Source organism: Lycorma delicatula, chromosome 2, assembly GCF_047948215.1.
Source record: "Lycorma delicatula isolate Av1 chromosome 2, ASM4794821v1, whole genome shotgun sequence".
Classification (NCBI taxonomy): Eukaryota; Metazoa; Arthropoda; class Insecta; order Hemiptera; family Fulgoridae; genus Lycorma; species Lycorma delicatula.
In genome coordinates, this window is record NC_134456.1 from 27,301,871 (window position 1) to 27,325,006 (window position 23,136).

At 28.3% G+C, this 23,136-nt stretch overlaps 2 protein-coding genes across 4 annotated transcripts in view; one reads left to right on the top strand and one right to left on the bottom strand.

Moving 5' to 3' along the window:
- Pex6 (peroxisomal biogenesis factor 6) overlaps positions 1–23,136 on the top strand; it is a 62,349-nt gene that overhangs the window by 31,732 nt on the left and 7,481 nt on the right. For 2 of the 3 annotated variants that reach the window (XM_075358563.1, XM_075358566.1), the window contains one exon: positions 1,289–1,521. The gene's annotated coding sequence lies outside the window, so the exon portion shown is untranslated. Of the gene's footprint in view, positions 1–1,288; positions 1,522–23,136 lie in introns of those variants that run through there. The other variant, XM_075358565.1, reaches the window with a different exon arrangement.
- Positions 1,825–23,136, bottom strand: part of l(2)34Fd (nucleolar protein 10 lethal (2) 34Fd) — a 36,665-nt gene continuing 15,353 nt past the window's right edge. The window contains exons 5-14 of the mRNA XM_075358567.1: positions 21,526–21,732; positions 16,604–16,826; positions 16,169–16,294; positions 15,698–15,842; positions 14,605–14,765; positions 13,101–13,267; positions 12,612–12,696; positions 9,357–9,634; positions 3,853–3,946; positions 1,825–2,003 (exon numbers count right to left, since the gene is read on the bottom strand). Coding sequence (XP_075214682.1) covers positions 1,866–2,003; positions 3,853–3,946; positions 9,357–9,634; positions 12,612–12,696; positions 13,101–13,267; positions 14,605–14,765; positions 15,698–15,842; positions 16,169–16,294; positions 16,604–16,826; positions 21,526–21,732 — 1,624 coding nt within the window. The 3' untranslated portion in view covers positions 1,825–1,865. The remainder of the gene's footprint in view (positions 2,004–3,852; positions 3,947–9,356; positions 9,635–12,611; positions 12,697–13,100; positions 13,268–14,604; positions 14,766–15,697; positions 15,843–16,168; positions 16,295–16,603; positions 16,827–21,525; positions 21,733–23,136) is intronic.

Below are 23,136 nucleotides of genomic sequence, written 5' to 3' on the forward strand. Positions count from 1 at the left end.
GTAAAGGTATTATGACCTTTTTAAATATTTTATTTATTAAATTAATAGCACTGCCTAATTATTCTTTTCAAAAATGAAATTGACCAAAACAGTACACGTAGTACTGTACATGGAATTCAGTTTACTTCCTTTTTACATATGTAAGCACAGAAAAGTATTATAGCCACTCTGCCTCCACTTTCAGTTCACTTGGTTAAATTTGTACTCGTCAATAAAAGTATGTAATTATTTGGATATATCATTAACTTACGTACTGCATATTTACTTATATCTGATTCACATGAGTAAATGTTTTTAAATTTGAAAATAAAGTAAGCAGATATTCCTTTAAAATCTAAACTTTATTTGTGCACACACACTGCTGTTAGTGAGATTCAACTGTGATGAAATGAAAAGGGAAACCTATGCAGTTGGTTAAAAAGGGACTTTCAACTGTTTTTTAGTCATTTTAAAAATTGTACTTTCTAAATATGATAACAAAGAAAACACAAGGCTGATTGAGAAGAGTAAATTTACATTTGATGTTATACTGATACATCTAAGTCTGGTCATTCTCTAACACTTCAGTTCAATATTTATATTGAGGATATTAAGTGACATTGTAATAAAACATTGTATAAATGAAAGAAACTGATTTTTACCATATAACCTAGAATTATCCACAATAAGTGTAAATGCATTCACACTAAAAAAGAACTTCAGAATGCAAATGTCAATGAAAAAAATCATGGGAAATATCTCTGTCGATACAGTAAGGACTTCTGCTTGTTAGGGTCACTGCTGTAGTGATTTAATAATGCTGCTGCATTGTACTATCAGTCAAAGTCATAAAACTGTGACAAGTGATAAAAAAATGGTCAAGGAAATTGACACAAGGGGTTTATCAGAGATGTTTTGGACCAATTTTCCCAGTCTCATACCTAGTGATAATAAATTTTTTGGAAGTTGAAGAGATATATGATCATAGGAGTTCAGTGATCTTGAAACAAAAGTGAAAAACAGACAGGCGAAATTAATAACTTTAATAATACCCATGTTAAAGAATGTCAATAAATTGAATAAATACATAGAAAAAGAAAGGTAGGAAAATAAATTGAAAATACAATGAATATATTAAAGATATTATAATCCATTAATACAATAAATTAGATTAAAATGGTTTTATGAATGAGTTTACTTATATATCCTTATTATCCTGTTGTATGGAATTCATAAAATGTTGGTTTCAGCAGTTAGCGCTTTTTTATCTGTGTTTATTCATGGCTTTTTGTTGATTTTTTTTTTTTAGGTTTATGGGGAAAAATTCTTAATGGTGTCTCTCCTGGCTTAGTTCTTATTTGTCTGACATCACAAAATTAATATATTAAACAAAGTAGAACACATTATTGAGGTATGTTGTTTTATAAAACAGAACATTATCTAGCTGACACCCATTTATGAGTTTGGCTTGAGTTTTTTCTATCTTTATTAGTTCTTTTTATATGAAGGTATTAAAAAAAAATAATAATAACATTATAATAATTTAATGATTCCTTTTTTCCCTTATAAATAGAATTTCCTTCTTTATAACCTGCATGCTATAAAATACTGCACAGGGCATGTAAACTTCAACAAGACATGAATTATGACAACATAAATTAAATCTGGGATAATTCATCTAAATGATCTTTTCAATATTTAACTGTAATTCCACTTAATTTAATTTCAAAATTAATTGTCCATAACTGTGACAAATCTTCCAGGAAAACAATCTTTTCTGGCTTTGAGAACATTTTAAAAAACTTTTTCAAGAGATCGGTTAAAACAATAATAATAAAGAAAAAATAAATATACAAATGTATAATTTTATTCACACAGCAAAAAATTCATTTTCTTTTTGAAAAATGTTTCTTTCCTGAAAAAAACTTAGGTTTTGCAAGACCACGTGGAGCTCTTCGCATTAATTCTTGTCTCTCCATATGATGCTTGACTGCCTCTTGTTTGGCTCGTAGTCGTCTATCTTTCTGCAATGTTAAAAAAACGCTTAAATTTTATTATCTGTATGACTACTGCCAAGCTTAATATTATTCTACCTACTCCAGACTATATTTTTGAATGCTACCTTTAAACAGTATGTTCTTCATCAATGTCCTCTTCAGATGGCTGTCTCACTACTACAACTCCAATGGCTTCTGCTTTCTACAACTTAAGTATGTATACAGGCTGATTTATTGGGTTTTTACAATTTAACTTTATTGGGAAAATCAAATTTCAGGAAATTTAATATATGCATAACTGGTAATAGATTAAGTCTTTAAGTGTGATTACACACAAACTAGTACAGCATTATTTGACTTTTATAATAGAAATCTGGGAAAACTCCTTTGCTACCTGTAACTAATATTTAAGCATTTCCACGATTATATTTATAGAAACCTACTCAACACAGATACACACTGTTGTTTACTTTCATCACTCACATGCTTGCTAGCTGCCAGCTTCAACATTAATTCATTCCCATTATGTATTCAGTTGCATATTTAAAAATTATACAAAATATCACTACCTCAAAAAAATATTTATAGTAGAGAATTTTTAACTTTGTTGAATGTAAATATTAATAAAAACACAAATGTTCCACACAAACATTGGTTTGTGTGGAACTACGTTTTGCACGAGATTTGAGCGTGAGCGTGCCTATGGCACAGTTCCACAGCTAGGTCCTCCGAGCAGTTTGCCCTGGTGGGCGATGTCTAGGAATGGGATTATTAGGTGTCCAAAATTGATTACCTCTTGAGTAAAAATTTTTTTTGAATGGTTAAAAAATTGAGTAAAAATAGCAGCAAATCTTTTCAATTAAATTTTCAAATAATTTACTGTATTTCTGGTCATTAATAAAAAAAATCTGATGTGTACACCAGATGACTTCCTTGACCGCCTATTAAATTATTTACAATGAGGTAAATTATTTTACCTCATTATTAATAAATCAATATATTTAAATTTAAAAAAAAAAAAAGGAGATGAAGTCTGGTTCGAACCGATGGTGTTCCTAAGATCCAAATATTTCATTAATTAAAATTTTATTTGGCTCTAACACTGGAACCAATGAAAATAAGTACCACTTATGATACATCCTTGAAAAGCTCTCAATGAAGGCTTATTACTGCTGTTAAGATAAAGTCAAAAATCCAAATTTTGGGGAATTTTGGACTTTTTTGGTTCAATTGATTGCAATCAAAAAGGAAGGTGTACAATTAGATGTTCCAACAGTCCTAAATCCAAAATTTCAACATCCTACAGCTAATCATTTTTGAGTTATGCAAGATATGCATACATAAGTACAGATGTCACGTCAAAACTAGTCAAAATGGATTCAGGGATGGTCAAAATGGATGTAATGGATATTTATGTTGAAAAATGAAAACTGAAATTTTTCATGATCACAGTACTCCTTTACTTCATACAAGGAAGTAAAAATTATTCTCTAAGTAATTTTTATTTTACCATTGTTGTGTAATTTACAGATTTTTTATTTTTTTTAATTTAAGTTACAAATTTTTTCACATTATCAAACATAAAAACACAGTTTTTTATCTCAATTTATTGGTTTTCACACCAGATTTCTGAAAAACTACTGCAGATACGGTTCTGGGACCAACTTTATTTGATTTTCAGGTCAAAAACACAACAAAACATTAATTCTGCAGTTGAAAATATGGCATTATATTTTGAGGAAAAAACTGTTTCTATTTGGAACAAGACAGTGATGTATACATAAATACAGTAATTGGAACAATACATAGGAACTTGTTAATTAATTTTAGGTGAGCAAATTTGTGGTAACCATATAATTAGAAAAATTTTACTTACAGATTTCAAACTGAATGTCATTTCACGATTACCAGTGGATAGAAGTCTTATATTATTTCTTCCTTCTTGTTGCAATCTTTCTCCTAAAGACATTCTGAAAAAGACAAAAAAGAGAGTTTTATAAGAGAAAAAATTAATTTTATTAATTAAAAAAATTAATGCAAACTATAAAAATTTATAACTAAAGACAATCTTTAAAAAATATCACTATGTACCAAATTACCTGTTATTTAATGAAATTAATTGTACTTCCTATGCATACTCCATTCAGGACACAACTGGTATACTCAGAGAATTTCCAGCTTTCATTAAAAAAGGAAATTTTTACTAAAAACTTTTTAGGTTAGTTTGATTATGGTGTAGAAATATAGTAAATATTCTTTTTTCATCTATTGTGAAGTTCATAAATGTGGCTACCCAAAAAATTAATTATTTAACACATTTTTTCAAAATTTTGCTACTTATTGTTTTAGCTTATTTAGCTGCTTAACACACTTAAGGACTGATTTTTTTTAATTTATAAATTAATCTTTTTGCCAATTTCTATAAAATTTTGCTTTTTTTATTAAAAATAAAAAATAAAATTATGAGAAATTGGTTTTGAGGTCAGACCTAAGCTCAGTTACATCATAAATCTTTTACGGTTGACCATTCCTGTTAATTGAACCCAAACGATTAAAGATGCAAAGGTACAAAGATAAAATTTTATATCCAGTATAATTTAACAGTTTTTTTGTTTAGGAATTTTTTAGTAAAGAAATTTTAAATTGATCCCTACACAAAAGTACACAAACACAAGAATATTACAGTGCATTAAATCTTCAATCATAAACTGCTTCAGATTTTGAAAATTATAAATACAGAAGAATTATACATAACTTGTACAAATAACAAATATATGACAAGGAAAAATCTACATCAGTATTATAATTTGCAGATGTGTCAAAAGAGTAAATACAAGGGCTCCCTTTTAAGTTTTTATAAAAACAACGAAAGAAAAAAAATGTTTTGTATCAATCATTTCATTATTTTTCAAAAAATATTCACCTTTAAGATTTACACACTTTCTCATGTGTGAACCAATTCTCGAAACATTTTCTCCACTCTGAAGTTGGTACCTCAAAAACAACATGGTTTTGTAAGAATTCAACAGCTTCTTAACATAACGAAAATCACTGTCCAAAATTTCCTGGACAGGAACAAAAAGAAGTTGTTGGGTGATAAATCACGTGAATACAGGCAATGAGACATTAATTCAATATTTTTCCGTCAAATAATCAATTGTCTGACATGCTGCGTAAGTGCTGGCATCATAATGATGCAGCGTTTTCAGTTGTTTTTCCTGATTTCATTGATACTGTTCTTCGATCCTCTAAAGCAATCCTCTAAACGATTGCTAGAGGATTTATTGCTACACATCCAATATAAGCAAAGAAACAAGCGATCAATTTCTTGAAAGTGTTTCGCAAACGAACCACTTTTATTGGATTCAGTTCATCTTGGAACACCCTAACAGTTGATGTTTGCTTAGTTTCTGGGTCGTACGAATATATCCAAATTTAATCTCCTGTTACACCAATTAACATGAGCCTGTTTTTGAGCTTCAGTCAAATTATGCAGAATCCATTGGGAACAGATCTTTTTCATAGCTCATGCAAATCAAATGTATTGTAGCCTTCAATATGCCTAAGGATGCCTCTACATCACAGTAAGTCACATGGCGATCCTCTTCAATCACGTTGCATACAGCATTGATGTTTTTTGAAACAACTAATTTTGGTTGACCTTCACAAAATTCATTGATGATGGAAGCACGATGAAATTCTGCAAACCAATTGTCTCTTCCGAGGGTGATACATTACCAAAAGTTGAATGAAGCAATTCAAGGAATTGTTGTTGAGTTAGGCCCTTACTAAAATCGTAAAAAATTATCCAATGAAAACCTTAATGAAATTTCCATTTTTTCAAAAAACTGTTTTTTTACTGTAAACAAACTACTCGGCCAATTTATGAGCTGCCACTCTTGTAACAATAAAAAAGTCAAATTTTACAATAGTAATGTCGCACCTCAATAGCTCCATCAAAACTTAAAAGGCAACCTCTGTATAACAACTTATTAAATCAGTGAAAACACTAACTTTTCACTTATGTTAAAAAAAGTTATAAACAAATATTAAAGATGTATTTTGTTAGAAAATAATAAAAGGATTGAAATAATGCATTGCAGAAACAATTGTTAAGATAAATTATGCTAAGCTAAACAAATAAACACCTTTTATGTACTTGAGAAGCTAAGTTAAAAAAAGGTAGAACCAATGAAACAGACAAAAGGCAGATGCAATAATATCTTTCACTTATGCACAAAAATAATGAAAAGGTTCATGGAGATCTCTATAATGACATTACTCAGTGTTGGGTAAAGTTAACAAAAATAAAAGAAAACACAGCTCGTATTTGCCAAAAGAAATTGGACTTTAATTATGTAAAACAACTGAACTAAGTTAAAGCATAACCTTAAATTAAATGAAATTAGGAAATAAACATAACTTAATTTCACATAAGAGCGAAAGAGAACATCGAAGCCTGGTCCTCCAAGTCTAGAGGACCAGGATCCGCACAGCGTGAAAGTCAGGACTAGAATGAACAAAGCTGGCGCGGTGAGAAGTAGGGAAAGCGAACAAAGCAATGGAAAGAAGTGTGTGTGTGTGTGTGTGTGTTGACAACAAGAGTAGTGTCTTAGTGTTAGTATGAGAACGATTAGAGAAAACATGCGGAATTTGGGAATGAAGACAACAAAAATAATTTACAAGCAAGTTGAAGAAATGACATCAGGGCAAACAAAGAGAAATAGACTTCTAGGAACTATGACAATATTGAAATTGGTGAGAACAAAAATACTTAAGAATAATATATATATATAATTAAGACTAAACGACAAAAAATAATGCGAGATATGAAATACATTGACACCAATACGATGATGCAATCAGTAAGTCAAACTGGAGACTGTGAGAAATGATATCGAAAACAAACCCAAACAACCTATTTAAAAATATACGTAGATAAGCCTTACAAAAATGCAAAATAAAATAAATTACCAAGCCTGTAAACTACAACACTTGACCATAACCTTGAATTCATTGGAATAAAATGACTTTACGCAAACGGCATAAACACTCAGTATGGATCAGAGAAATGATGCAATGAACCTTTGATGGAATATTTAACACAACTACCTTAAAAACAATAACTGTAAGGGAAAAATGAAACTATTGCAACAGTTAAAGAGAACTTAGATTAGCCATAATTGAAGGCATAAATTTCTTAACATTTTGAATGGAAATGAAGGATCAGATAGCCAAGGACTGGACATCATACAGATTTTAAATCAAAGCAAATAGATCAGCTTTCAAAAGAATGATGTAAGAAACAGGAGGATTTTTTGTTTCTAATTGAAGCTATAAATAAAAATATTGTAATATTTTTATTACATGTAGATAGATATTAATTTATAAATTAATGATATAAATGAAAGATGTAAAAATGTCATAAAAAAAGAAATAACATGACTTTTTTTTAATTTTTCTTTTAAAATATTAATCCGTACATTACCTTTATTTATGCATGGTGTTTAACAACATTTTATCATAGCTTCTTCACTTTAGAATTGACATTAAATAAAAATGTTATAAAAAAATTTTAATCTTCATAATTTTGATTATATTATTATTAAATTTAATGAAAATAAATTTACTTTTTTATAGAAGTTTAGATCCACAATGAGTAAAGATAACAAAAACAAATTAGTATAGCAATTGAGGAACCATATCTTACTTAATATTAATGGTATAAATAATTAAATACAATATATTATTAAGAATGCACATTTCACTCATTGAAACCAATTAAATCTGCATTTAATTTTTTATTAATGTTTTTACCGTTACATATTTAAATAAAGATAGTTAATTAACTATAAAAATATAAAATCTTTAATTTATTTTTTTGTCAAATATATAAAAGGGGACATCAAAAACATCTCAAAATTTTGACATCTCAAAAACACTTTTGACTGGGTGCTGAAAATATTTTGCCATATCACTGCATGCAGTAGTCACCAGCAATCTCTAATCTTTTGCACAATTATCAGCCAACAATTTATTCACTTCTGGTAAACCAATGGTTAATAATACAAGTAACTTAACATCATTCCCCCTGCTAATTTAGATTCATGATATGATTTATTGTTTGTAAGCAAAGGAAAAATTATGCACAATTACAGAGAAAAAATGATGGCTTAAGTGTTTTTGGGAGTTAAAAGGAATTGTTTTTGACAGAATTCAAATTACCTGGAATCACATTATGAAACACTGAATAAGTTTTAGAAGCAATATGGGATGCTCACAAATGGTGTTATTTTACATGATGAACAGCGCCATTCTAGAGACTGCATAAACATTTCATTTGGCAGAGAATGATAACAACCACCATGCAATATATCGCTGGCCATTCAACCATTTACTATTTTATAATTTTTTTTTTTTTTTAACTATCCACTTTTACATTAATCTTGGAATAATATTTTAATATTAATATATATATTAATATTAATATATATATTAATATTAATATTTTTCTTGGAATATTATTTTTCAAACTGATCTGTAAATCTTGATGAAGAGGCTCTCGACAAAAAAATAATTAATGATTAAATCACCTCATCATATTTGCCTGTTTTCATTTTTTAATGCTTGTGAGAAAACCACTATCATGGTAATATCCATTTTTGCAATGGTAAAAAAGAAGCAAAATAGAGACAGTCTCAGGCTAGATTTATTGGTAAGATATTCACGTCCTATCACCTACTAACATCTAGATAGCATCTGGAGAAATATTTATCACCTAAAGATATTATATTGGCCTCCTACCTACTACAACCATTACTTATCCCTGATGCGGACACATTTTACTAATTATTGAAGCCTCCAAGTGTTCTGATTAATGTCCACAATATCAATATTTAATAAGAAAAAGAATGTTTAATTTTTTCACACAGTTTCACACTAGTACATCCGTAAATAAAACATAAATGACAGTTAAAATAAATTTTCATAATTTAATGACTCAGATTTATAATGTTCAATAAATGTAGAAGGTTACATTACAAGAAGTGTCAGAAGCCTGCTCTACCAAAGTCACTTGTTAAGAAACTTTGCCTAACCAGTTCTCAGTCAAGCTGCAAACACTATGCGCAACCAACCAGCACCTCCATGACTTGCAAAGCCACCAATTCTATTCCCATAGTGTCCAATCAATGAAGTGATCAAATATAAGTATAATAGAAGAGTAAAATAATCATGTAATAGAGGTATATCAAGCTGCAAAAGATGAGTGAGGGTTGTATACCCATCAACTCCAGGTATTTTTGCTAATTATCAAATTAAGTTAAAAATCAAGTCCTTCCAAACTTGAAATTCTTTGTATATTTATAATTTCTTACTTACTTATTTTGTTTACTGTGTTTAATGTCATGTAAACCCTTGTAGTTATCACCAGAATGTTCAACAAATTGAGTACTAGCTGTGAGTCTTTGATGGACTGGAGTCTGATCAGTCTGTCTCATTTCTTCACTTTCTTCCTCCTCTAATTCTCTTTGTCTTCTTTCTTTTTTCAAGAGCCGGTGTTGCTTTTTAACTTCTTTTGCCCATTCTTGATCATCATCTGAACTACTATCTTCAGAATTTTCATCAGAACTTGGAACTCCATCTTCTTCATCATCTTCCTGCGTAACATAAAGAAAAAAATTAAACCTTTTCATAATTCTTGTTTACTTTAAGGTAAATTAAATAACTATAACAAAGTTATTGTCATTAAGAAGTACAGAGTTGTTAAAACTTAAAAACTACACTTGACCTACCGACAGTAATGCACAAAGATTCTCATTTTTACCATCATTATCTTAATCTATCATTTTGGTTTAATAACAGTTATTTACAGTGCCAAAAATTATGTACTAATTAATAAGTTAATAGCAAAAACGACAATAAAAAATTAAAATGAATAATATTCCAGATAATTGTCAAATTTGTCATATTGTTATTAGATAATTTCATATCCATTGTTCATACCCTGCTATTTTGTTTAGGACTGTACTATCAACATCAAAAAAAAAAAAAATAATCATTATGTAAATAATACCATTCAAGGAGACAACAAAATTTTGGTTTTGCTTGTAACAAGAATGTTAATAGCTGAATAGTATTTTTTAATGCCGATTTCAAATATATAAGAGGTCTCTTTCCATTATACAGTTTTAGTAATCACCACTTTTGGTTGTAAGAAAAAAATCATTGTAACTGTAGTATACCAATATTATACATGCAATATCTACATGTCTAAAATCTGCTTCTTTTGGAATTGTGGTGTAGTTTGCTGCTGTAGGTACATCATCAGTCTTGAGATTTGAGCAGTTGAGATTCTAGCCAGCATTGTTTGGTTCCATTTTCCCTGGTAGCATGTTTCCATGCAAATTTCCTGGTGGAAGCATTTTCCATGTTTGTCACTCACAGCTACAAGTTTTTAAAGAAGCTCTTTATAGTTTTAAGAAGCTCAGTTATAAGTTTTTTGTAGTTATCGGCTAATGATTTTCAATGAAGTTTAAATCTTTTAAAAAAATTTCCACACAGTCATTCAAACTATCTTCAAATTCAATAACATTCATTAGCTTTCTTATTTGCATTACAACAAATATACCTTCCTTTACCTTAGCATCACTTAGAGAACTTGTTTTTAGAAAATGAAATCCAATTCAATCACAATCCATTGCTTTAACAAAATGTTTCATGAAATTTAGCTTCAATGTAGCGGAAGGAAAACTTTATCAGGTTTTACTAGTGCTGAATTTGCAACATTCTTCTTTCCTACAGTCAATGTTTCTCTTTTTGACCACTAAATGTGTGTTGTTACACACATGAGAACTCACAGCTGACTGATATAGATATAGTTGAGATTTTTCTTAGCCAGCAAGATACATTATTTATTGTTTACAGCATTACATCCAGCACTGAGTAACCAAACAAAATTCATGTATGTTGCACAATGTGCGACATATTCACACTTAGAAAAAAATGACATAAATCATGTCATATTCTACAAATATATTCATAAATCATTTTAATTGCTGTGTAAAAAATAATACTTATTTTTCATAGCTGTATAGTTGAATAAATTATAGTTTATTGAGGAAACTTAACTGCTGTAATAAATAAAATAAATAAATAATATATTGGATTGTTCATGCACATGTACTTTCTGGAAAATAGAAAGGATAATTTCAAAAAATATGAGGCTGATAGGGAAATTCTGACTTTATATTCAGAATCAGGGCACAAAAATACACGATTCAGCAAATATTGACCACATAACAAAATCATAGTTGACCAATGTAATCAGGCAAAAAAGTTTAAGTTACTGCACACATGGACTACAAGGAGGTAATAAAATGTTTCAAGATTAGCTCTGTTAACAAGAAACTACTTTATTTATCTATGTTTCCATACTGACATCTTCAAAGCAGTACCTTTGCACAGCAATATAGCATTTCCATTATTAATTGTCACTTCTGGAATGTATCCTGGAAGTCCACTTCTCAAAGCATGACAAGTTCCTTCTGCAATTCATGCTGGATCTCCACAATGATGTCAAAATGGCACCCTTTAAGCTGGATTTCAACTGTAGGGAGAAGGTAAAGTCTGCGCAAGCCAAATCTGGATATTATGCATACAGAGATGAGACTATGTTGTGTTGCAAGAAACACATTTAAGGAGGGAACAGTGACAGGGTGCATACATTGTCATCACGGAACATCCAGTTTTTCGCACACCACAGTTTTGGTCACTTTCGCCGAATGCCCTCCATCAGCCGCATTAAAACTCGCTATTGGTGGTCTGACAAACTGGGGATGAATTCTCAATCCACAAATGAATGTCGAAAAAGACGACAAGCATGCACTTGTTTGAACTGTTGACCTGCCTCTTCTTTTTCAGTTGCATGAGCCACTCAAAACACCACAACTTCATGGCAGCTTTGACATAAACTTGCTGCATCATGTGCAATGTCTCGGTGGCAGATGCCAAGTTTCACACAAAATTTTATGTTCACACTTTGTTCAAGCTTACTGTTCATGACCTCCAAGACCACCATTAGGTATTGTTTCAGAGGATGAGATGAATGACAATAGCATGTGAAAATGCCATACCTGACCAGGATTCGAACCCATGACCTCCAGATAGCACAAGCTGCACAGCTACCAATGCACTCAGTAAAATGTCTCTTGGAACACTGCCTGTGACTACGTGCAACCTTGTGCTTCCACCTATTGGCATATTACAGAACTAATCTCAAAATCTTTTGATACCACCTCATATTATACAAATCAGGTAAAAGTAAAATTAATTTTATTTTATTGCTGTTTTGTACATTCTGGACTACTCTGAAATAACACTGCAACTTTTTTTCTATAGGACCTGATGTTCATAAATCAGATCTTTGTACAGAGTAATGCACTAGTTATCACATTGACGACTACCCAGAAAATCATGTTTTAATCCAAACAAGATATACTATTAGAAATATTATTATAGTACTTAGGAAAGTGAGATTTTTGCAAGATTTAATCTGTTTTCTTTTCTTTTTTTTTAATTGAACATTTACTACTTTTTACTACTTAATAATAGACACTCAGAGCAAATTTTACTTACTTCATTCTGTTCATCCTGTTGTATTTTTTTTTTTATTTCTTTCTTTCTTGTTTTATCTAGACGAGATACAACTGGGTTTAGAAGCCTGTAACACGAGTTAATATTCTAAATTAACTTTTAAAATAACATATATACATTTATATTAAAAGAAAATTAATTAATTTTTTCACAATAACTAATGATTTAATTAAATTATTATGATCTATAATTATTATGATAGTTATAATTAATATATATTAATGATTAACTATAACAACTAAATTATTATAAACATAATAATGTATTTTATTATATTAATTATATTCTTGAATATAAAATTATAACTCAAAATTTAAAAAAAACTAAAAGTGATTTAATTAAAACAGAAAATCAAATGTAAATAATGACCAGAATAACTAAAATTTTGTCCAACACATTTCATACCATAACAATTTTCAAAAATAAATACATCACCTAAATTCCTTAAATTAATAACAATGAATGAAATACCTGTATTCTTCAGCACTGGTATCCACCTGAAAATCAGGATTTTCAAATAAAGCTTTAAACCGATCATCACCGAGAAGATCACTACCAGTCTTTTGCTGCTTTTTCTTTTCACTATTTGCCTTATCCATTAACTTTATTGCCAGATCCTGATTTACTTTAGGAAGTTTCTAGGGAAAAAAATAATGAAACCAATTATTTACATAAAAATTATAAACCATTTTATGCTAATTGAACTGGCCTTTCTAACTTTCATTTCAGTTAAAAGACACTTACTATGGGTAACCAAACATTTAGGTTAAAAATACATCCTACTGCATAATAAATGGCAAGGCATCAGTTTTTCTAACAGTAAGTGAATATGTATCAAGAGACTTATTTCATGTTACACCTTTTTTTAAAAATATATTCAAATCAACTATAATTTGAAATTCTTTATTTTGTTTAGTTTTATTTCCATTGTGATTAGTTTTTACTTTCTTTATTATCATATAAAACAGATAAAGATTATAATGGGTCAAAATTTTGGGTATTTTTTGTAATTTCTTACAAGAAATTTGTACCCAAATTTTGTGTAATTTCTCAATGTTTTTTTGGTTTCCAGTCAAAAAATGCAAAAATTAATTAGGGCAAACATTTTACATACGTGTATGTGTAAATGGGTGAGTATGTGTTATTTTGCTAAATGTATCTAGAACAATTGAACTAATAATCATGAAATTTGCTATGGGACACAGACTCTGTTTAATTTTTATGAAATCTTAAAAAGGGATGGATAATCCATCCTAAGGGACTAATTTAGTCTTCACTTATAACAAATAATTTGTAACTTTTTCATAAAATTTTAGTTATAAAAGGAGAAATCTGGACACAAAGTTAAGTTTTTTTGGTGGTAATCTACAATCCTAAAAACTAGATGCTTCCATTCCATGCCATACCGAAGAGCAAAATTTTAAAATGATGTTACTGAGTGTGAAATGCAAATAGACTATGTAACGTGGTTTCAAAGATAAAAACACTAGATGCAGTTTCTATGCTCTTCTAACATATTATAATTAATAAAGTTAATTGGTTCCGCTAAAATTTAACAAAAAAATGTTTTTTGATGAATTTATTTTATCAAATCTTTAGGAAATGGGCAAGAACGTTTATGAGCAAGAATGTTTATGTTCTACAATTTTATTTTTATTATCAATTTTAAATTTTGAGTAGGTTATTCAATATTTCATAATTATAAAAAAAGAAAGATTATCCAATGAATCAAAAAATTTAAATACAAAAATTTATATATAAAGTAATTTAAATGTATGTATATATAAAATAAATAAATATTCTGCTTAAACATTATTTTGGGAAAATATTTTGATTTCTTATATATAATTAGTTAAATCAAAATAATATATGTTAATTTTCTAAAAAAATTATTCTTTAAAATATTTCTCTTAATGTCTAATAAATATGGATAACTTTATTTTATGTATTCTTATTAATATATCTGGATACTGACTGTAATTTGAACTCGGTTAGTTCTTTGTTCTTCAATTTTTTGGCGTATCTTCTTTCTACGATACTCTTCAAAAGCAAATGGTTCAGTCAGAGATCTAGCTTTTCTGTACAATCGAATATCTATGAAGAATCCATGCATATATGCTCTAAGTAAATTAGTACCTGAAAAATATAGTTTTTTAGAAAGTTTTTTCCTATTAAAGCGATCATCAATTATGTCACTCACATTTAATATAGTCTTGATAGGAAGATTAATCGGAACTTTATAACTATATTTTATATAACTTTGTGTGTGCGGGTGTGTGTGTGTGTGTGTGTATATTATATAACATTACATTACTATTACAATTAATTATTCAAATAATAAGTTATAATTAAAATACTATTATATTATCCAATTACATAATAATATTATATAACTTAAGATTACAAGGGATGTCTGAAAAGTTTTGAGCCTAACATAGAAAGATGTATTTTTTCTGTCAATATAAAAATATAGTTTTATTTTTCAACAGTTTCCTTTTAAGTTGATACACTTTTTCCAGCGATGCTCTATCCTCTTCAACCCTTCCGTACAGTAGCTGGTATCTCTCTACATATATAAAAACTGCTACATACATATAAAAAATAATAATTATTTACTATCCCGGTTAAAAATAAGTTAAATTTGTATTAAAAAGTGCACACTCTTAACAAGTAGTCTCAATCAGCTGAAAAAAGGAGACATTTTAAAGTAAGTTAACCATTATTAAATACTGTCATTAAACAATCTGTTGTAGAGACGAAATCATATTAAACATTTGTGCAGATAAATCTACGTTCTTCATATTAGTAAAGTTACCTCTTCAAAAACTATTGCAAAGTTTATCTTTTTAACTGATTTTCAGCTCTAATGAAATATGAAAACTTAATCTAATGAGTTGGGAATTTTTAATTTCTAAATAAAATCTGGACCAATAATTTAAACCACCACAAATAATTTCTCATTTTCATTTTATCAGACTAACCAGTCAGGCTTAATTTTATAATTTTTAAACACAAAGCTGCTGCAATGAACAAACACACAACATATTAATTAATAATTAAGAATTTACCCATCAAATGAGATAATCCAAGTTCCTCCAGATCTTTCTTTGTAACAAACTTATAGTCATCATAAATGGTTTCCATAGCACTTTCTTCCAATTCCTCAGTAAGGTTATCAAGGAAACTACACCATTTAGGAGCTGGTCCCATTGCCTGTAAATACAAACGATAATAAAATTACTTCTTTGAATAATTCTAATGTTTAATTGCATTAATAAACTTTTATTTACATATTGTGCTTTTATATATTACATACAGACTAATTAGTAAGACTTTACAGAAATTAAGTAACATTTTTATTTTAAAAGTAAATTAGTCCATTTAAGATAAAATAAAAAAATATTATATTCAGTCAATCATTGCTGATGTATAACAAAAACTTAAACAATAATTTCATGAAGTAGGCACACATTATCAAAGGAATGTTTCTTTACTACAAAAGATAAATAAAATAATATTTAAATAATTTAAACTATTACCGGAATATAGTATGTCTGAATCTTCACATTTTCATTTGCTATAAACATGAGCCCAGTATTTGGTACAACACAGAGCTCATTAAATTGGGTTGTACTTCCAGCCTCTATACTTGTAAATAATGTACCCTGTAAAATAAAATAAAATTAATTCTGGCAACACATTTCTGCTAATCATCACCTAGCAAATATTTTTACAAACTGAAATTATGAATAACAGAAATTTATACATATATAATTTAATGAACATAGAAAAAAAATACATAGAATGTGTATTCATAAAAAAATTGGGTTAATAAAATGTATAACTGTCTTGTCAAAGACAACTCACCTACACATTCTTATTATTATTTATTCCAAATAAAATTTCAGTAAACAAAAGATAAAAAAGATAGATTGAGGAATAATAAAGATAAGAATAAATTTTTAATAACTTACGGTGTCTTTATTCCATATTTTTACAACTGACGAATCCATCGATAGCACATTTTCTTGATTATATGAAATACTTCTAATCGGTAATCCATACATATGATCCTTTACGCGAAGGGATTTTGATGAACGAATATCGTAGAGTACAACCTGACCTGTAGCTAAACCAACGCCAAGGTGAAGTGGTCCATTGAATTCCAGGGCTGTAACTGATGGAAAACCATCAGATCTGAAAATATTTATAGATGATTATAACATCATATATCATAACGTATTCTAAATACATTATGAAATAGGTAAATACATTTTGAAAGATTTTGTACACTTATTAATTTTACATGAAATTGATTAGTTAACTGAACAAAATCAGTAACATCAACTCATGAGTGATAATTTAAAGTTTTTTTTTTTTTTTATTTCTGTAAAAGTCTTGTTCATAATAAACTTGTACATCTTTTTAGTGAATTTTAGGGCTTGAGTCATATTTACCTTAACAATAACTGATTAATGACATTCATCCTAGCTGTAACAGTGTTTTTTTTTTTTTTTGGAATAACTCAAATATTTATGAATAGTTTTTGACATATGATTTTATATATTTTTTTACAAGTGCATAATTAACAATATTCACTTTTTTTAAATAAAACACTTTATCATGAAAAATTCACACTTTTTAAATGTTGAATTATAATAATGGTAAAATATAACCCTAATTACATTATTTTAATTGGTTAATTACATTATTATAACCCTTTAATTTTAATACTCTTGCAGTATATCAAATCTATTAATGTCAACGGGCCATTTTATATATATATATATATAAAATGTACAAAAAAAAATATATATATATGAATATATGGGATTCTTCGCCCAATAAAAAGATAAGATAATTCAAATTTTTCATGAAATCAAGTATTTAAAAAAATATATAATTATTATTAAAAATATGTGGTAGTGAAATTGTCATTTTAAAATCTATCAGAAAAGATCATATTCACTTTCTGTTAGGATCTATTCTAGACTACTGCATAAACAAATGAACTTAAGATCTGGACTTGATCACCACAGCACTGCGATCAACACCAATCTACAATGCAATCAATTTATCTTCAAATGTTGGAAAAAATATGAGCTAACAGTTAAACAGGATGAAATAATACCAGTTTTATTTTATTTTCATCAAAAATAACTTTGTTAATAATATTCCAACCTTGGCATAAATATATAGTTTTCTGGTATTTATGAATTTGTCAACAAATATAAGCAAGTCCTTGTTTATAGTCAAAAGCAATGCAAAATAAATTCTAAAAAGATAATGAAATAAGACTAAATTTAATAATAGCTGAAAATTCTGTAAATAAACAATGCAAAATTAAATATTAATGTCCGTACTGAATACAAACTGTAATAATAAAAAATTGATATATTTATTATGAATAATAAAAGAAAATAACAATTCTTAATATATTATACATAAACAGATGTAATAGATGCTTGCAACCCATCTTTACTTGTAACCATATGAGTGTTAAATGGTGGTTTAGAAGTCTTTAATTAACATTTAGTTCCTCATGAAATGTTAATTTGGTCGCACTGTATTTTATAAATATTAATTATTTTTTATGATTTTTTATTACAATATGGGCAATTCTTGGGAAAGAAATCAAATTAAACTTTAAAAGATGTTTTTTTATTACCACTAATTTTTATAAAGTTGATTTCATGGTAAATCAAGGAAAGAGACATCTAAAATCAGATTTTTCAAAATTGGTTATGAAGTTCGATATCATTACATCTCAGGTAATTTTTGTTGTCATCAAATTATAGTAATTTTATGATTTAAAATGCTACCTTGACAATTTTAAGTTATTTACACAAATATCATTCCTTTCTCTCTCCCCTTAACTTAGCAGCACCATAGGTCATGCTACGAGTTCATTAATACAAATGTTCATTGCTACAGTAATTTTTTCTTTCATTTTCACTTGATAATGAATAATTATTTGGAAAAAATGTAAGTAAAATAGTGGATCAATAAATCCATATTCAAATTCATAATGAAAAATATGGAAAAATTTCCTATTTATTTTATCTTATATCCATATTAAATAATTAGTAAAACATAAACAATACTTTAGATTTTTTTAATTTTAAAGATGAAGGTTTTCCAATGTTTGAAGTGCATTCAGATATCATATTATGAATAAAATATTACTTGTATGTATATACATAAACCATATTAATTCACCTAAGTACAAAAATATACCTGAAATAAGATAACACTTACCTTATTTTTTCACGTCTTTACAAAAGCGTTTTGGTGGAAACCCACATCTTCAGTTGTAATTTATTTTAAACTGTTTATTCAATAATGCATATAATATTCAAATTTACCAAGGTAAATATAAGATTATTTTATTTAAAAAATTACAAATAAATTAAAACTTTTTTAAAATATAAATTATAGAAATTAAAAACTAAATATATAAAATATGAAGTCAAATTTGGTAAAAATTAAATTAAGTTAAAATTAAAATAAATAAATAAATAAATATATATATATAGGTTCTTATCAGTTATCTGTCCGCCATGTATTTTTCTGTTCCAATGAGTTTAAACAGTAAGTAGTAATCAATTTACATGTTAGCTAAGTATTATTTACTTAAATGTCATTATATTTTAAAATTAGTGAAACAATTATTACGATTTGATAATTGTTATCTCTATTGTCAGCAGTGGTTATCATTCAATTGATATTTTTTGAATACTTGTTTTTATTCTAGTTATTATCACTTCAATTAAATTAGTTCAGAGAGTTTTATGTTTCTAATTTACATTGTACAAAATGAACACTGGCCAAATGCAGAACAAAATGCCGTTCAATTCTTTATTGAGGCCAGGGTTCTACCAAAACCTCATCTATGTCCAAAAGATCATAACATGACGTTGTCTGTAAGCGCTAGAGTGAGATGGTGTTGCAACTGTCGTGAATGTTGTACATCAGTGTCTTTGTGTGCTGGAAACTGGTTCCAGAATTCCAGATTACCTTTCTTAATTGTGGTAAATTTTATTTACTTATGGGTGCAAGAAACATTGTCGATTACGTGGTGTAAACGGGAACTGGATATGTCGGATGAAACAATTGTTGATTAAAATAACTATTTATGTGAAATATGCGTGGATGTTCTATCACGAAAGTATAATCAAAAGATTGGCAGTGTTGGGGTAGGTTAGGTTAGGTTCTGTACAAGAACCCACCGCGGTTGGTCTAGTGGTTAATGCGTCTTCCCAAATCAGCTGATTTGGAAGTCGAGAGTTACAGCGTTCAAGTCCTAGTAAAGCCAGTTATTTTTACATGGATTTGAATACTAGATCGTGGATACCGGTGTTCTTTGGTGGTTGGGTTTCAATTAACCACACATCTCAGGAATGGTCGAACTGAGAATGTACAAGACTACACTTCATTTACACTCATACATATCCTCAATCATCCTCTGAAGAATTATCGCTTAGCGAATTCTAAGTTACCGGAGGCTAAACAGGAAAAAGAAAGAAAGAAAAGGTTCTGTACAAGACTACATTTCATTTACATTAATGCATATCATCATCCTCCTTCAGCCTCTGAAGTAATTCCTTACAGTGGTTCCAGAGACTAAACAGGAAAAAAAGGTTATGTTAGGTTATACATTAATTAAACAATGACTGTATGTGATGGGCAAATAGCCGATAAGTACCTATATCACTAAAATTATTATTAATAATATAAAGGTATCTTTGTTTTATTAATAATCATTAATAATAAACAAAAAATGAAAATGCAATTATTATAATAACAAATTACATAAAGTACTAAACTATTTCTTTACTAATTCACTTTAATGGGTGCTTTCATTACACAGTTCAGAGTCATCAATTTCCTTCAGAAAAGTAGGTAGAATTATATAAGATAACTTCTACCTTTTTTGGATCTTATATCACAAGGAAAAGTTAATAATAAATTCTACCATGTACAACAAATAAAACATTTATTCCATGTGTAATTAATTTTGAAATATTTAAAATAATTTGCATAGCATTTGATTCTGAATTAAAACACAATGATAGCAACTTCCTTCAAAACCGTATGAGAACTGTCAACTGTTCTAAATCTGCACTAAAGATATTATAAGAAAAATTATTTGAACAATAATTTTTACTTCGACCTGTCCCATGGGGCCAAACTCTAAAGCCAAGGTAGTTGTACTAATGTACTGCACTGCATGTAAATAGTCTTTCTCAAAAAAAAAAAAAAAATATATATATATACATATATATAATCTGCTAATCTACAGATTCATGGTTTCTTTTTAAATATTAATTCAAAATGCATAACAATGACAATTCAGCTGCTAATCCAAACAGCCTCACATCATGTTAGAATAATAAATTTTACTTCATATTATACTGGTTCTTTTTTGTGCTTGGGTGCCTAATAGTTTCCTGTTTAGCCTCCGGTAACTACCGTTTATATAATTCTTCAGAGGATGATATGTATGAATGTAAATGAAGTGTAGTCTTGTACATTCTCAGTTCGACCATTCCTGAGATGTGTGGTTAATTGAAACCAAACCACCAAACAACACCGGTATCCACGATCTAGTATTCAAATCCGTGTAAAAGTAACTGGCTTTACTAGGACTTGAACACTGGAACTCTTGACTTCCAAATCAGCTGATTTGGGAAGACGTGTTCACCACTAGACCAACCCGGTGGGTTTGTGCTTGGGTGCCTGGGTCGTCTCTGTTTCATCACCTATCAAGAATTTTTTTAAATAACTTTTTTATCTGTTTTTCTATAATAATTAAATTTATATACTGCTTTTAATATTATATAAGCTACTTCTAATATAATAATTTACCCTTTACTATAAAACAATGTAAACTTACAAAGGCACTGTACAACTAAGGGCACAGTCAAGTGTTCCAACTTTAGAACGAGCACGTGGATCCCAAGCCTCAACTTTCCCTTCTTTTGTTCCAACAGCTACCAGATGATGATAATCATTCACAATTACACGATTTAATTCTGAACCTTCTGACACAAATGGATTTAAGAACTGTCCTCGCTCTAAGTTCAATCTGTAAATTTCTGAACTGCAAAAAATAGTTGTTTCAATTAAAAAAATTATTTAAATTTTTTTTTATTGATTACACTTTACTGAGAAATAATACTCTCATTTACAGGCAAAATTTGTTAGTTCTCCAACAATCATATTAGAGACAACAAATAACGAAGCTATAGGTTTATTTTTCTTATATATCAACAATTATAATTTTGGTATCAAAAACTTTTTTGGGATAAAAAAATATCTTAACTGCATAATATACATTTCAAGTATTATTCTGTTCAGCCAGAAAAAATTTTACAACTGGAGGTCAGATTTTTTATTTTCTGCACAACTTTCTAATACACTTCATGTAGTTTCTAGTAATTGATATTTACTTATCATACAGATTATTATTTTTAAATTTATTTACTTGCGATTACTTTACATTTTGGCAATATTCACCCATTAAATTATAGCTACAAAAATACTTTTATCTGATACCATAAAAATGGTCTCTGTCCATGCTATTAACATAAAACATAATTTTTTTTCAATATATTTGTAAAACTAAATGAAAGCAATAGATCTTTAGCGTAATATCTATATATATATAAAACAACATGTCCTAGCTTACTGATAATCAATGTTCAGAGAAAACTACTGATGATAAAATGATGAAAATTTGTGTATACACGTTCTTTAGGTTTAAGTGCACACTAAGAAAGGATTTTTTGAAATTCTGAGTATAAATGGTTAAAACAGGGTAACATTAAATTTTACATTTTTTTTAAATCTCTTTTTAACAAACGAAGATATCAACTTGATTTTTGATGTGTGTAATCTTAATGTGAATATGTAAAAACCAATTTTTAGATTTTTTGAAATTCGTCCTTGAAAGGAGTGAAGAAAGGTAAAAAAATATTTTGAACAATGAATGAATAATTTAACTGAGATATTCACTCAATTTCAGCTTCCAAATACTCTTCAGATAAATACCTAAAAACAGGGTTTTTCAGGGTTTTTGAATTTTAATATTCTAAGGGGTAAAAACACAATTTGTTTTATTTTTGTCGTTTTATGCTACTGCTACTGAATCCACCTTTATGAGATTTGGTAACATTGTGATGGTAATTTATTTTTGCAATTCTGATTATGTATTTTATGAGCGAAGCCACGATGGGAAATGCTAGTTTTATTATACTACTTTTGTTTATCCATCTTACAACCATTTTGGATGTGGGTTGTCTTATCAGACTTAAATTATATAATATTTAACAGGGGGTTTTATTTATACAAAGACATAAAATGTAATTGTTAGTAGCATAAAAATATACATGTTGTAAAAGGATGTAAATTAATTTTTAAAAACTTAAGACAAAAAGCAAATTTTATACCATATCCCACTGTTATGCTTTTATATACCCTTAAAACGACCATTTTTTTGTTTGAT